Source organism: Cnephaeus nilssonii, assembly GCF_951640355.1.
Source record: "Cnephaeus nilssonii genome assembly, chromosome: 5".
Lineage (NCBI taxonomy): Eukaryota > Metazoa > Chordata > Mammalia > Chiroptera > Vespertilionidae > Cnephaeus > Cnephaeus nilssonii.
In genome coordinates this window covers 34,402,122-34,419,470 of record NC_137076.1, presented here as the reverse complement: position 1 = coordinate 34,419,470, position 17,349 = coordinate 34,402,122, and the positions used below count along the sequence as shown (strand labels likewise).

The 17,349-nt window shown below is 43.4% G+C and overlaps 1 protein-coding gene across 2 annotated transcripts in view; it reads left to right on the top strand.

Annotated features, from left to right (window-relative positions):
* The first annotated feature begins 3,900 nt into the window (after positions 1-3,900).
* The window catches only part of KIF13B (kinesin family member 13B), a 205,586-nt gene continuing 192,137 nt past the window's right edge, over positions 3,901-17,349 (top strand). For both annotated transcript variants that reach the window (XM_079772493.1, XM_079772492.1), the window contains exon 1: positions 3,901-4,052. In XM_079772493.1, coding sequence (XP_079628619.1) covers positions 3,998-4,052 — 55 coding nt within the window. In that variant the 5' untranslated portion in view covers positions 3,901-3,997. The remainder of the gene's footprint in view (positions 4,053-17,349) is intronic.

Below are 17,349 nucleotides of genomic sequence, written 5' to 3'. Positions count from 1 at the left end.
AGTGTGAGGATTAAGTGAGTAAATTCATGTAAAAAGCTTAGGACAGTGTCTGGCACACAGTGAGTGCTAGCTATCATGATATGTTAGCCTCCATGATTCTGTCAATGATGATGTTATGAAAAAAAAAAAGGGGGGGGGGGCAGGATGTCTTCCTTAACCTGGGCAGGAACTATCAGAAACTGATGAAGGGTGGCCCAAAGCAACAAAAAGTAAACTGGAAATCAGTTTTAGAATATGTAGATTTGCCAAATGTCAGGACAAACACACACACACACAAAAAAAGACTTCTGATCAACAAAGCTAAAATAAACATTAAACAGACTTCAATGTCTTGAATCTATTGAACTAGTATCTACATCATAAATATTAGTAGATATCTTAAGTACCTGCTTTTTATAAAACAAAACAAAACAAACAAACAAACAAACAAACAAACACAAAGATCCAAGGGAGTGACTTATTTACTAGTTCTTTTTCTCTTCTCTCTCTAATAGTCGAAAAGAGAGAAATCAACTGAGACTGGGCAGCGTTCCAGTTACCTGGTGTGAAAGCCCCCAAGCCCCTGGACTGCAGGTTGTAACTGGCACCTCAGCCTTTTCTCTCAGGATTCTCTCCTCACCTTTATTGCAGAAGTCAAAAGGGAGAGATTAGTGTGAATAGAAGCCAAAAGGGAGACTCGCCCAAAGGGGTTTTTCTCTACAGTCCCTGGGGCAGCTACTATCATTTTCTTCCAATCAGATGTTTCCAGGAGTGCTCAGCTGGTTTTGGAACTTTAGAGAAAGTCCTTACCTCTTCCCTATTATATGCCCCCTCCTTCAACTCCTTCGGGGCTTTCTCTTCTCTGAAATTTGAGCTTAAATTTAAACACAATGTTCCCATAGAAACTGTGTAGCTTCTCTTTTTCTGCCTGCCTTGCTTCTGTTTAAAAGCTAGATTCAAGCTATCATCAGAACAAGTCTTTAAGAAGAGAAAGTAAAGAATGGATGCCCAGGAACCAAGAGAAGAGTTTTTTTTCAACGCTTATAAATAAGAGCAAAAGGGCAGTAGAAATCATCAAGCAAACAATTTCAATATAAAAACATATTTCTTTTTAAAAAAATGAATGATGGTGATAGTAGGTATCAATTGTTGTTTGCATTAAGTTTTTTTTTTAAATATATTTTATTGATTTTTTACAGAGAGGAAGGGAGAGGGACAGAGAGCTAGAAACATCGATGAGAGAGAAACATCGACCAGCCGCCTCTGCACACCCCCCACCGGGGATGTGCCCGCAACCAATGTACAGGCCCTTGACCGGAATCGAACCTGGGACCTTTCAGTCCGCAGACCGACGCTCTATCCACTGAGCCAAACCGGTTTCGGCTGTATTAAGTTTTTAAAGACTCTCCTTGATAAAATTAAAAAGCAATTCTTAGTTGGTTCTCATTTTATTTGTTTGGGCTGTGAAAATCAGAAAGAAAGAAAGGAAGGAAGAAAAAGGAAGCAAGAAAGCAAGCAAGCAAGCAAGAAAGAAAGAAAGAAAGAAAGAAAGAAAGAAAGAAAGAAAGAAAGAAAGAAAGAGGAAGGAACTCTGTACCCTTTAGGCACTGGCCTGATAGATCCATATGCCAAGGTTGTGAGTTCAATCCCAGATCCGGGCACATAAAAGAATCAAACAATGAATGCATAAATAAGTGGAACAAGTCAATGTGTTTTTCACTCTCTTTCTCTCTCTCAAATCAAATACATATAAAATATGTACCCTTTAAACACTAATTCTTCATTCCTCTATCCCCAGCCCCTGGCAACCGCCATTCTACTTTCTGTCTCTATGAATTACACTACTCCAGGTACCTAATATAAAGTGGAATCATACAGTGTTTGTTTTTATGTTTGACTTATTTCATTTAGCATTATGTTTTCAAGGTTTATCCATGTTGCGGTATGTGTCAGAATTACATTCCTCTTAAAGGTGTTTTTAACCTTTTTGACAACTTTGCTTGTATTGAAGCTCTTTCAACAGTGGGGTGGTTGGTTAAAGGGCAAATCTTATCAGCTTTCTGTATTCATTTATCTGTAAAATGGTTCTGAGTTCTGTACTGACATGTAAACATATCCAACCAGGCGTCATAAACCCGTCGGATCTAGACAGGTGAGTGGTAAAGCAGACTGGATGGGGCTATGGTGAACTGGAGAGAACTGCCTCTTCTAAAGGTGGCCACTGCTTCTCAATCCCAATCTACACTTCCAATATGTAATATAGGCCCAGTATTGTATGTGAAAATCTCCTGATTTCCAGGCATTGGTCAATACTGTTGGGCCAAATAGAACACATTTGCAGTCCAGATCTTGCCCCAGACCACCAGTTAACAGTCTGTTAAAAAAAAAAATCAACTGAGTAAATGTGAAAATCTAAGTGATTCGTGAATCCCATCTAGCAACCAGAAGGGAGCTCTGAGTTGTACAAAATGGAAGGATTTTATAGGAAAAAGGGTGGGACAAGGGAGCTATTAGAAAAGAAAAGATACTGGGGGAGGGCAGGGACTTCTTTGGGGAAGAGAAGAGGAAGGGTTTTTATTATGTAGCTTGCCTCTTCTTTCTATGGGAGAATGGAAAGGGCCTATTGGACACATAACTGTTGCTTGACCAAAAAATTCCATACTGGATGATTAAGAGACTGTGGTTTTTTTAATAGCTTAATAAAGAAATATTTTAGCCCTAGCTGGGTGGCTCAGTTGTCAAGGACATACTTAGGTTTCGGGTTCCATCCCTATTTGGAGCATGTATGGGAGGCAGCCGATCAATGTTTCTCTCTCACATGGATGTTTCTCTCTCTCTCTCTCTCTCTCAGCTTCCCTCCCTCTCTAAAAAACAAACAAACAATAAACATACCCTCAGGTGAGGATTAAAAAAAAAAACCAAAACAGAACTAAGGAAAAAGAACTAATTTTAGCCCTGGCTGGGTAGCTCAGTTAGTTAGAGCGTCAGGTTACTCCAGGGTTGTGGGTTTTAGATTTGATCCTGGGTCAGGGCACATACAAGAATCAACCAATGAATTCATAAATAAGTGGAACAACAAATTGATGTTTCTCTCTCTCTTAAAAAAATCAATAAAAAAGAACTAATTTTAGTGTGGTTTTCTATTGCAGGCTAGACTATTCATATAAATAAGATATGGTTTTAAGAAATACACAATAGGAGAGACATAAATAGTTGCAGCATAAATGCTATAACAGAGAAAAAATAATGGCTAACATTTATTGAGCACTTTTTTTGTGTGCCAGGTAGGTTTTAAGAGCTAACATGCATTAACTCATTTAAAACGCACAACAATCCTACTGTCTTCATTTAACACATGAAACAACAAACACAGATCAGTCAAATCACTTGTGTGAAGTGACACAGTTGGAAATTGGATTTGAACTCAGATTGGTTCCAGAGACCAAGGTCTAGTCTGGAAGGGAGGCAGGGGGTGGAGTGGTATATACTTTACTACATACTATCAAGACATCCAGAGGAGGTAACTTTTGACTTGTCTTGAAGGATGGTTTCGGTAAACGAGGCCTGGAGGGCAATCTAAGCAGAAGAAATAATTTGAGCCAGGAATCAAACACTAAATTGGCAGGTAATGAATCTGAAGAGGTTGCAGGGTCTCCAATGTCAATTACTTAGCTATTTGTTCTCACATGAGGTATCAGCTCATCGACAGTTTATGAGAACAAGAATGGTGTAGAAGCAGAGGGGCATCTGCAAGGTCTCTTGTGAGCCAAGCGCTCAGAGTTCTCCCAGCCAGCCACGACCACCCGCAGGGACTACAAATCCCGTCATGCAGAGGGGGCGCGCCCAGAGCCCAGCGGCCTGCCCCGCCCCTGCCCAGGTCCCGCCCCTGCCCAGGCCCCGCCCCTATTCAGGCCCCGCCCCTCCTGCCGCAGCCCCCTACCGCCGGGTCAGCCCCGAAGAGTTGCCCGGTGGCCACGGCAGACGGAAGCCGAGCGAGAGTCCCGGCGGTGGCGGCAGGATGGGAGACTCCAAAGTGAAAGTGGCCGTCCGGATCCGGCCCATGAACCGAAGAGGTGAGAACCGAGCCCGCCCGGGGCCGCCTCAGCAGAGGCGGCAGGTGCCTGGTGCGCCCCTTCGCGGCGGCCGCCCTGTGGGGTCCCGCTGCCCCGCCCCTGGAGTCCGCATCCGGGCTGGAGGGCGGCCCGCGCACCCCGAAACCTGGTCCTCCACGCGCGCCCCGCCTGTACGGGACGCCCCTCCCCTCGTCTGCACCGCGTCCCGGGGCGCCGAGGGCCCCACGTCCCGGTCCGCTGCCCCTTCCGCCGGCGCGTCCGCCCCGCCCCGCGCCCTTTCGCCCTCTCGCCCTCTCGCTTCCCCCTGCCCTTCCAGGAGGGCGCCCTAGTCCCTGGCCCCGGGCTCCCTTCCTCCTTCCCCCACCCCTTCCCCTGGGCCCTTGCCTCGCGGGTCCCCACTGTCTCCTTGCCAGCTGTCAGTGCGGCCCCCGCCCCTTCGGTCTCACCCCTCCGGCCAGGCCGGACAGCCAGGCACCCCGAAGCCCCACGTCACCGGCCCAGTCGCCCTCACCCTGCACTTTGGTGGCTCGCGGCAGGAAAAATGGCAGGGAGTGTGGTCTACTCCTCCTGAGAAAGCACTCAAGTGCAAACATTGCTCGTCTTGCCTTTTCAACTGTCTATTCCTTTACCCTGGACGGTCATACAGAGTTGGAAATACTTTGAAGCTGGGTAAAAGAGACGTCTCCCTACTCCCACATTTTCTGACTGTTGAGAAAGTTTTGTTTTTGCTTGAAGTCATATTGCTCATCTCTCAACAATAGTTTAAAGTGCCAAGATTCTTGTGAAATTGTATCTTTCAGACATTCTCTTCAATCTGCAGGGAGGGTGGAGAAAGCAGATAAACCAAGTACATTTAAATCCTCTTTAGACAGTCAGATGGCGTGGAGAGAACCCCAACTCCAAGTCTGAGGGGAAGGTGGGCTGGGTCTTGGCTTTAATACTTAACTAGCAGTGTGACTGGGCAAGTTACTTTAAATGAGATAATATATTTCAAAACACTTTCTGTATAAGGTTATATTATTGGGGGGTAGGTGTCACTATTATAATCCCAGGAGAGTCTTTTCAAGACTCTTAACTAATCGGAATCATTCGTATGTTTCAGAGTCGTGTTTTAAGTCAGCGATTGTCAAACCGGTGTGCTACAAGAATTTTTAAAACATGCAATACCTGACTGTTTAGTCAGGGGCACTGACCTATTTTCCCTTAGATTGTCAAATAAAGAAATGACAACAGCCAACACAATAGCCGTCTGGTGTGGATGAATCAAAATTTAGTTTTTGAGGGAAGTCCTATCATTTTTTTTTTTTGGTCATATAAGCAAAAAATAATATATTTTTTTAGTGTGCCACAGAATTCTAGTAATTAGTTTATGTGTGCCATGAGCTGAAAAAGGTTGAAAATCGCTGTTCTAAATCGTTCTTGCCACTTCTTTGCTCATAAATGTTGTTTAAGTCTGTGTAAGAATCATGAGTTGTTTTTCAGTTTTCCTTTTTCTTTGCTATCTTTTGTGTATAGTGAGATATTACATATAGCTCAATCAGTTAATCTATACTTTGTTTGGTTTGTCCTTCTCATGGGAGTTGGTTTATCTCTTCTCTGGAAGTTACACCTTCTGTTGGAGTTGGTGATTCCTTCTGTTCCTGCTAGGTCAGCTTAAGATTGTCATGTGACAAAGAAGAATTTTTCCCTAATAACTCAAACTAGTTTAGTCTTGACCTCACTAGTTCCAAGCTCTGAGAAAATGAAAGAACTTAGAGGAACTCTGAAAGTTTTCAAAAGCTTCTGTTCCTTGTTCAGGCATCTTGATTTAAATTCACCTTAAATTTATTACCATCACAATGATTAGGAAAAACTTAAAAAACAAAAACAAAAACCAAGCCACATAAAACACAACTGATCTGGGATTTGATTCTGAAAGGATGACTTTAGCACATTCTTAAAATTTCTTTTTCATGAAAAACTTGGAAATGTCAGTGCTAAAAAGAGGCAGTTAACCAACCACCACAAAAGACCTATCTCAGGTAGAATTCTCCCCCCAACCCCCCACCCCACCCCCCGTTTTAGTTTTTGAGGGAAGTACTATCTTTTTTACTTATAAATTGTCATTAGTTAAATTGTAATCATTATCAGTATCTGAGTTTTGATAGAATAATCATTTTAGTTATGGAATGGATGTTAGCTTTTCCTTTGGCTGAACGCATTTTTAAATTAATGTTTAAATATGGGTCCATTATCATGTAAATAGAAGTGCCTTATTTGAGATAAACTACCTCATTCATTCAGTGCCTTCACTTACATGGTCTTATAGTTCCTGAAAGCACATGGACTTCTTTTTTCAGTGATTACCACAGATAATTAAAATTGATTCTATTTCTATTTTGTCACTAAGTAGTTGTTCACATAAATCTAGAGGTTTTTATGGAATGCAATGTAATGAATTTTAAAGTTAGTGATATTTAAACTTCTATCTAGAGTTTGTTTGAAAAGACTAAAACAAAACCATATTCCTTTCGAGTAATTTTGAAATGAATCATATTGCTTTGACCAATTATTACTTTTGGGAAAATTAATGTATTAAGTAATAGTATATAATTATGACAAATAGTAAACTTTTAGTCATAATTGTTTCTCTCTTAATATATTAGTGTAGGATCAACCTCAGAAATGACTTCACAAATAAGAATAAGATGAGAATGGGTTGGTTACTGGGATGCTGTAGTTTTACTGTACAGATTTTGATATTTGGAATCACATTAGCTACTGTTTGAGGAAAATCTGAAATTTGCAAGAAGCTCTAGTGTACTATTAAGTTCTTCACTTATAGTACACTAGACTATGCTTAGGTGTTGAGGTAGTTAGTTGGCTTATTACTTCACATTTATCATGTGGAATAAGAGTATTTCAGTCATTTTTGCTAAATTAAATAGCAAGAGTTGTAATAGTTAATGAATATGCTTTTTAAAAAATCTTTATTGTTGAAAGTATTACATATATCTCTTTTTTTTTTCTCCCATTGACCCCTTATAGCCCGCCCCCGTCCCCTTAATGAATATGCTTTTGTCTGGAATATCGTTCTTGGTACACATTTAACGTTATACTAACAAAACATAAAAAGGAAAGTCTCTGACATCCTTCCATCTTGACAACTCACACTCTTGTGTTTTCTTATTTTCATTCCACTTTGTGTTCACATGCATATGTAATTTTACAGTTTTAATTTTACTTTTATTCATTTGAAATATATGAACCTAAGCCAAAGAAAAAGGATAGACTTGTTTTGTCATGAGCTCTTGAAGTTAGTTCTGTTTGCAAATATTGTTTGTTTTCTATGTTATCTTTTAGACTCGTACAACTCGCCAGGTAACTCTGGTTGTATTCTTCTATATACTGTAAAGAACACCCATTCATACATTATTAATCAATCTAATTATTAAATGAACTGAAAGTTTTACAAGCATAATTGATGGTACTAGCTAGATCAGTGACACTCTCCTGTTCAGGAATTTGATCTTTTATAACTTTAGGTGGTTTAAAAGAGATTTGATACTTATTGAGTGCCTGCTACATGTGTGGCTTATATTATACTGTATATTATGGGATCTTATTACCTTTCCTCAAAGGGCTGCTCATATATAAATATGTATAAGATCAACTACCAAAATTTAATAAATCTATATGAAAAGTATTTGGAAAATACCTTTGCTGTCTACCTAGCCTAAGGTGGTGAAATCAGAAATTACACTAGAAATTTAGCTGGGGAGAAAAACAGTGAAATAGGTTATATTGCAGGTGTTAGCAAGTATGGACAATATATATTTATTTCATCAGACATTTCTCAAGGGTTTTACTTCACATTTTATAGTACTTGATACAGTGAAAAACATAAAGAAGAATGTGATATCTAGTAGAGGTTAATGCATAAGTAAATTACTATCTAGTATACATGGAAAGACTATTATAAAGCTACTAGAGGCCTGGTGCACAAAATTCATGCATGGGGGGGCGTCCCTCAGCCCGGCCTGCATCCTCTCCAATCCGGGACCCCTGGGGGATGTCTGACTGCTGGTTTAGGCCCAAACCGGCAATCAGATATCCCTCTCACAATCTGGCTCCTAATCACTCACCTGCCTGCCTGCCTAATCACCCCTAACCACTCTGCCTGCCTGCCTGATCGCCCCTAACCACCTCTGCCTGCCTGCCTGATCACCCCTCACCCCTCTGCCTGCTGGCCTGATTGCCCCTAACCACCTCTGCCTGCGGCCTGATCGCCCCTAACACTCTGGCCTGCTGGCCATGATCGCCCCTAACCGCCCTCCCCTGCCAGCCTGATCACCCCTAACCGCCCTCCCCTGCCAGCTTGATTGCCCCTAACCCCTCTGCCTGCTGGCCTGATTACCCCTAACTGCACTCCCTTTCAGGCCTGATTGCCCTAACCACCCTCCCCTGCTGGCCTGATCGCCCCCTAACTGCTCCCCTGCTGGCCTAATCACTCCTAACCTCCCTCCCCTGCCAGCCTAATCACCCTTAACCCCTCTGCCTGCCGGCCTGATTGCCCCTAACCACCTCTGCCTCAGCCCCTGCCACCATGGCTTTGTCTGGAAGGAGGACTGGAAGACCAGAAGATGTCTGGTTGATCTGGTCTAATTAGCATATTACCCTTTTATTAGTATAGATTAAAAACGATGAAAATTAAAACCATTTACAAGGAAGACTGTTTTCTATGTTAGAAGTAAAAGCAGAATATAATATGGTATGTGTAACTGTTTGAATCTATTATGGTAATCTACTATTGAATCTACTATTATGATCATCCTATATAATAAAGAGCTAATATGCAAATGGTCATCACGCCCTCACGCCCTTGCGCTGGAACTGCTCAGACACTCAACACTGGGGAGAGAGGAATGGGGACCAGCCAGGCTGTGGCCTGCGAGAGGGGCAAGCCGCCCGCCCCACAGTCCCGGGTTCCAGCAGCTGCACCTGTGCCCACAGACCGGGAGAGGGACAAGCTGCATGCCCCGTGGTCTCGGGTGCCAATAGCTGAGCCTGCACCTGTGTTCCAGGAGAGGGACAAGCTGCATGCCCCGTGGTCTCGGGTGCCAATAGCTGAGCCTGCACCTGCGTTCCAGGAAAGGGACAAGCTGCCCGCCCCGTGGTCCTGGGCGCCAGAGGCTGGGGCTACAGCCCAGGAGAGGGACAAGCTGCCTGCCCTGTGGTCCTGGGCGCCTGTGGCTGTGGCCAGCCCGGGCAAAGCCAGCCTGGGTCCTGGGTGCCTGCAGCCAGCCAGAGGGAGGGAAGCCCTGGATCCCAGGTGCCTGCGACTGGCCAGAGGAGGGAATCCTGGGTCCCGGGTGTGGGGCAAGGCAGAGTTGGTTAGGGGCGATCAGGCCAGCAGGGGGGCAGTTAGGGGTGATCAGGCTGTTAGGGGAGCAGTTAGGGGCAATCAGGCAAACAGGCAGGCAGAGGTGGTTAGGGGTGATCAGGCAGGCAGGCAGAGGGGTTAGGGGCGATCAGGCAGGCAGGCAGGCAGGCGGGTGGTTAGGAGCCAGTGGCCCCGGATTTCGAGAGGCAGTCGGACATCCCCCGAGGGGTCCCGGATTGGAGAGGGTGCAGGCCAGGCTGAGGGAACCCCCCACCCCACCCCCGTGCACGAATTTCATGCACCAGGCCTCTAGTTATTATATGAAATATAAACAGGAATGGGCAAGGGCTAGAAAGAAACGTGAAAAAAAAATGAGATTGCTTATTCTCTTTGGGAGAATTTTATTTCCTAAAAACTTGCTCTTAGTGTTGTCTAGTATCGAAGTGTGCTTTATGGTTCATGCTTATGCGGAAATAACTGTGTTGTGAAAAGATAAGATTAAAAGGTAAACACCTATAGCAGATTGCTAGGTAACTAAGTGCCAGGTGAGTGATAGGGAAATAAAGGAATTTAGATGAGTGAAAGATCTTTGGAAGCTGGATGGTTAGGGAAGTCTTCTCTGGGGAGGGAGAACTTAGGCTGGACTTGGAGGAGGGAGCATATGATTGGAATGGTTGCAAGATAGGAGGGAGGGGAAAGCATTGGTTTTTGAGGAGGAAGTATGGCCTGAGAGCAAAGGCAAAGAAACAGGAATGAGCTAGGCAAGTTTAGGCAGCAGAGACAAGCTTAGCCTGCCAGAAAGGAGGGTTCTGTGAGGTTGACTAGAGAAGGATGAGATTGGAAAGGCAGGGTGAAATTACAGGGAGCCCTGACACTAGGTAGGTCCAGAAGTGTGGGTTTAGGGTAGCTGGTCCATGTGCTCTAATTTAGCTTTTTAGAACTTCGTGTGGGTCTCAGACAGAAGCATGAAAGAGAAAGATTGCCATATCTCAGGGCAAGATTGCAAGCTTGGGTAGATGACTGATTCAGGATATAGCTGGGCAACATTTAAGAGCGCATGGTGAAAATGAAGCATGTGAATCGGAAAAGTAAGGAGGCCGGTCAAAACCAAGCAAGCAGTCATGAATTAGAGACAAAACTGAGGTTGCTCTCATATCTTGGCTATTGTAAATAATGCTTCAATGAACCTAGGGGCACGTATATATTTTTGAATTAGTGTTTTGGATTTCTTTGGATAAATACCCAGAAGAGGAATTGCTGGGTCATAAGTTAGCTCTATTTTTAATTTTTTAAATATATTTTTATTAATTTCGGATAGGAAGGTAGAGGGAGAGAGAGAGAGAGAGAGAATCATTGACCAGTTGCCTCCTGCATGACCCCGACTGGGGATCGAGCCTGCAACCCAGGCATGTGCCCTTGACTGAAAACGAACCCAGGACCCTTCAGCCAACGCTTTATCCACTGAGCCAAACCAGTAATTTTTTGAGGAACTCCATACTGTTTTTCCATAGTGGCTGCACCAGTTTACGATCCCACCAACAGTGCACGAGAGGGTTCCCTTTTCAAATAAGTCAGAGAATGACAAATACCACATGATTTCACTTACAAAATAAACCAACAAACTTGACAGAAACAAACATAGATACAGAGAACAAAATGATGGTTGCCATATGGGAGGGGGTTTAGGGAAATGGGTGAAAAAGGTGAAGGGATTAAGAAGTATAAATTGGCACTTATAAAAATAGTTATAGCAGTGGTTCTCAACCTTCCTAATGCCACGACCCTTTAATACAGTTCCTCATGTTGTAGTGACCCCCAACCATAAAATTATTTTTGTTGCTACTTCATAACTGTAATTTTGCTACTGTTATGAATCATAATGTAAATATCTGTGTTTTCCAATGGTCTTAGGCGACCCCGCTGCTGTTTTGTTGGTAATATCTGTGTTTTGTTGGTAATATCTGTGTTTTCTGATGGTCTTAGGTGATGGTCTTAATATCTGTGTTTTGTTGGTAATATCTGTGTTTTCTGATGGTCTTAGGCGATGGTCTTAATATCTGTGTTTTGTTGGTAATATCTGTGTTTTCCGATGGTCTTCGGCGACCCTGCTAGTGGTTCTCAACCTGTGGGTCGCGACCCACAGGTTGAGAACCGCTGCTGTAGAGCCTAAGACCATCGGAAAACACAGATATTTACATTATGATTCATAACAGTAGGAAAATTACAGTTATGAAGTAGCAAACAAAAATAATTTTATGGTTGGGGGTCACCACAACATGAGGAACTGTATTAAAGGGTCGCGGCATTAGGAAGGTTGAGAACCACTGAGTTATAGGAATACAAAGTACAGCACAGGGAATATAGTCAATAATCTATATATTTATAAAAGCCCAGCAACCAGAATGGTGGAACAAACAGTGGCTATGAGGTGCAGATCCGGGCCTGATCAGCCCCCCTTTGCCGGCCCAGCCCCCAGTCGGCCTCCAACATCCTGATGGGGGCAGGACCGGCCCGGCCAACTGCCCACATTCCCTCCCCCCTGCCAGCCCAGCCCAATGGGCCCCCATTGGGGCGGGCCAGCCAGACCCCACCTGTGCACGAATGCGTGCACCAGGCCTCTAGTATTATAATAACTATGTATGGTGTCAGGTTGGGTACTAGACTTATTGGGGGGAACACTTTGTAAATTATATAGATGTCTAATAACTATGTTGTATACATGAAGCTAATATATTGTATGTCAACTGTAATTGGAAAAAAAAATTTTAAAAAGACAAGGTAAGACTGAGGAAATAGGAGGACGCTTAGAAGGCCCTGGCAGTCAGTTAAGAAACAGCTAATCCTTAGGAAATGAAGGGGCAGGGTAGGAGCGGAGAATCTGTTTGAAACAGGAAGGTGTTTTGACCGTGTGGCCAATGGTGGTTCTTTGGCTTTTTCAGAGAGAACTGATGTTGGAGTTAAAGATGACTGGATGGAAATTTCTGACATGTTTTGTAAAACAGAAGATACTTGTTTTCATAGCAGCTGCTTGATATGCTAATGGAAATGAGACACACACATCTATTACACCATTCTTTTGTTTCTACTGTCAACTCAGTGACTGAAATAGGAATTTATACACATAGGGCCAGAGGCTTTTGGAGAAGAAAGTATAATTTTTATAAAACAATATAAAAATGTGTTTGAATTGGTATTTACTTTTATCCCCTCATCTCCATAAAACAATGGCTAATGTATAACTTTTCTAATTCTTAAGTTCTGAAAATGGAAGAAACCACTGACAAAACTATTCGTTAAGCATATGAATTGAGATGTTTATTGAGCAGAAATGAATTTAATATTGATCTTTATGCTTGCTGATCAAGTTTCCTTGTGTTTAGCAGAGCATGTTCTTTAAAAAACTTGGCAAAGGCCATCAGTATACTCTATGGGGAAGTGTGTGAAGGTAACTGGTCTATGAGATACAAATCTATGACTTAATTGGTACTGGGCCTTAACTCTCAGAAGCTGTAGATATTATTAAAAGATGGTATTGAGCCTGGCCAGGGTGGCTCAGTGGTCGAGTGTCAACCTATTTAACAGAATCTCAGAGAGGTTAACTCCCTGGAATTATTAAACCATTATTTTGGAGATTGAATTTCACCTGCTTTGCCATTAAAGCCTGTACTTTCAGTATTATATTGACACTAGAGGCCCAGTGCATGAAATTCATGCACTGGTAGGGTCCCTAGCGGCTGCCGGCTGCTGGCTGGGTACTCCCTTCCTTCTCCCGGCCACCTGCCACTGCCGCCACCACCGCTGCTGCTGGCCAGGGCCTCCCTCCCTCCCCGGCCAGCCCCACCCCCTGGTTGAACTCCTGGACAACTCTTGGTTGAGGGGACAATTTGCGTACTATGCTTTTATTATATAGGACTAGAGGCCCAGTGCATGATTGAATCATGCACGTGTAGGGTCCCCTACACGCTTTCGCTTTTCGCGGTGGAGCTGGGTGCCTGTCCACTGGTGTTGGAGCAGACAGGCACCCAGCTCCCCTACTTTTGATGGTCCGCAGCCGCTGAGGGGGGCTACCCTGCTGTTGAGAGGCCGCTGAGGGGGGCTGCCGCAGACACCTGGCTACCCTGCCGTTGAGAGGCGCAGCCATCACTCCGCTACGCCCACGATTGGGCAGCGGGAGGCTGGGGGGCGGGACTCGGGGTGTCCGCGGCAGGCCCCCTCAGCGGCCTCGGATCTGGCCGTTGAGAGGCACAGGGGGCGGGAGTCCCGCCCCCTGCGCCTCTCAACAGCAGGGTAGCCCCCCTCAGTGGCAGCGGATCCGTGCCTCTCAATGGCCGGATAGGCCACCCCGAGTCCCACCCCCCAGCCTCCCGCTGCCCAATCGTGGGCGTAGCGGAGTGATGGTAATTTACATGTTACTCTATTATTAGATAGGATGGTGATCTTTAAGGGTACCTTGTGTCCCTGAGTTTACATAATTTTCAAAGATGTGCAGTATACACAAGAAGCACAAGTCATGATCTTTGACCAAAGAAGCTCACTGTTTTGTTGGTAATAAGAGATGCACAGTTGAGTCAATTATAAGAATACATGTACACAGTGCCATGATGACAGTATATTATGAATTAAAGAAATGGGGATGGGCCTTCAGAATGATGAGGAATGAGTTTAAGACAGTGGGCAAGATGGAAGGCATGGCATTTGGGGGTACACAAAAGGAGTTTGTAGGAATTAGCAAGTCATTTGCAAGAACAGTGAAGAAATTAGATGTAAAAATTCAGACAGCAGGAAGGAGACAGTGTCTGTATAATTTACAGTTATTCACAGGTAACAGTGTGCTGACATGGTCCCAGGTACAGAATTAGATTATTTCAGTTAAAATCCTCACAACAATGCTGGGAAGCATTTATATTGTAATTCCATTTTACAGATGAGAAAATGGGAATTTAGGCAAGCGTAGCAACTTGCCCCAAGTCACAGAACTACAAAGAGAAACTGGCTACTGGAACCTAGACAATTAAACTCCAGAGCCCAAGCCCTTAAATTCTATGCTTTGTTGGAATAGTTGGAAGAGTAGTTGGAAGAGTGTAGGGCAGTGATGGCGAACCTATGACACGCGTGTCAGCACTGACACGCGTAACCATTTTTGATGACACGCGGCCGCTGAGGCGGCCGCATGCCGAGGATGAAACATTTGCTGCTCCTGAGGATGAAACATTTGCGAAATAATGTTTTTTCCTCAAAGTGACACACTACCCGAGTTATGCTCAGTTTTTTGGCGAAGTTTGACACACCAAGCTCAAAAGGTTGCCCATCACTGGTATAGGGAGTGAGGGGTGAGAAGAGTGATGAAAGTTGCCTTTACTGAAGAAGAAAGGTTTGTGGGGAGTAGAGGGATATGAAGTTATTTAAGTGAGGTATGGGCAGATTAAGAAGGATGTCAAACATGGTTTGAGGAGTACAGTGACTATAGATTTTTTAATAGAGCAGTGGCACTGTTAAAGTGATACTTTAGGAAGATAAATTACTCTGTGTGTCTTTACTGTCCCCACAAGCTAATACGTTAACTTGCTACTGTTTCATGGGTGCTGATAGAAGACATGGGACTTCTGGGTCAGAGGACTTGCTCATGGCACAGCAAGCAGCGTGAGCAGTTCCCCTTGCCTGCAAATCTCACATGGGTGATGAGGAGGAGTCTAGTGGGTTTGTGTTGCATTTGAGGAACACTGAGCTTGGGGAATCCATTACTTTAAAGTGGTGAGCAAGCCTACTCTTTGCCCTGAGGGAAGAACTAGTCCTTCAAGGTGGTGGGCTGCAAATACATTTCTGGGAGATGGGCTGGGTAAAGAGCTTTTATGGCCTTGCATTCTAGATTTATCCAGAAAGAATGTGTCAAGACGATTTGAAATATAGAAAGGAAATTTAGGAAATATAGGAAGATTAACTACAAAACTTCTGATTAAGATAACTAATTGAGTAAATGCTGGTGTCATCAACTGAGACCAGAAGTATAAGAGAAGCAGGTTTTAGGGTGGAGGTATGAGATATGACGAGTGATATTCTTGGACACTCAATATTTAGTCTGTGTTTGCCATGTGCATGTACTGCACCTATAACTATGAATAAGACATAATGATGTCCATGAGAAACTGAACAGACTTGTTGATTTTTAGGTGTCTGAAGTGCAGCCAAGTGAATGTACCTAGAAGACTGTTGTATATATGAGTCTGAAACAAAGGGACCGGAGATACATGTAGATTTGGGAGTCATTACTATATTTAGAAGATAGAATACCAAATTAAGGCATGTTCTTTATTTGGAAGGAGGACACAGAGGCCAAGAAGGAAGACATAAGGAGAAGCAGGTGAAAGTAATGTGGAAGCCCGGGGGGTGAGGGGGAATGTGTCCCAAAAAGGTCAGTAGTCAGATATCACAGGAGTGGCACGCATGATAATACTGAGTTGTCTTCAGTGGATTTGGCTTGATGGCAGTCAGTGGTAATTTTCAGGAGAATAATTTTGACTGACTGAATGAATGAGTCTTGGTGTGTTGGTAGTGAGCTGAGAAATAAGTGGGTGTGCCAATGTGGAGGCAGTGAGTTACATGGATATTCTTTCACAAAGTCCATGTAAAAGGGAAGGATGAAAAGTGGTATCCAGAGATGTAGTTAGGAACAGGCTTTTTTTTTTTTTTTTTTAAGGTTGGGAGATGTTTAAGCTTTGTTATAGACAGAAAGAGGTAATAAGAGAGGGAAATTTTTGAAATATGAGAGGAAGAGGATAATTATATAATGAGAAAGCCCTGGAGTGCTTAATTTTCTTGATGAGGTAGAATGTGAGGTTATTAATTAGGAGTAAGAAGAATTGAGTTGGCTGAGATCTTTAGAGTAGTGAGGTTTAGAAATGTGGCTAAAGGATTCTAACCATATTTTATATCTATTGAGTGCAGTGGGGTCATTCCTTCTAAGTTTTTTAAAAAGATATAATTTATATATAAAAAGTGTATAATTCAGTGGCTTTTAGTGTATTTGCAGAGTTGTGCAACCATCACCACTATCCAATTCCAGAACATTTTCACCATCCCAAAGAGAAACTCTCTCCCATTAGCAGTCACTCTTCACCCACTCCCCACTCCCCACTCCAGCACCCTCCCCCTCTTCCAAGCCCCTGGCAACCACTAATCTACTTTTAGTCTCTATGGATTTGCCTATTCTGGACATTTCATATGAATGAAATAATACAATATGTGGACTTTTGTATCAGATTATTTTTACTTGGCATGTTGTATTTAGGGCTTATCCATGTTGTAGCAGGAATCAATGCTTATTTTTTTAAAATGTCTTTTTTTTTAATATTTTTTATTTTTTTACAGAGAGGAAGGGAGAGGGATAGAGAGTTAGAAACATCGATGAGAGAGAAACATCGATCAGCTGCCTCTTGCACACCTCCTACTGGGGATGTGCCCGCAACTAAGGTACATGCCCTTGACCGGAATCGAACCTGGGACCCTTGAGTCTGCAGGCCGACGCTCTATCCACTGAGCCAAACCGATCAGGGCTAAAATGTCTTTTATTTATTAATGAAAGAGAGAGAGAGAGAGAGAGAGAGAGAGAGAGAGAGAGATTGATTTGTTGTACCACATAGTTATGCATTAATTGGTTGATTCTTTTTTTTAAATTTAATAAATCTTTATTGTTCAGATTATTACAACTGTTTCTCCTTTTTTCCCCCCCATATCTCCCCTGCACCCGGTTCCCACCCCCCCTCTTCCCTTACCTACCCCCCGCTGTCCTCATCCATAGGTGTATGATTTTGTCCAGTCTCTTCCCGTACCCCCCACACAGACTCCCCTTTCCCCCTAAGAATTATCAATCCACTACGATTCTATGCCCCTAATTTTATTATGTTCACCAGTTTATTCTGTTCTTCAGATTTTTAATTC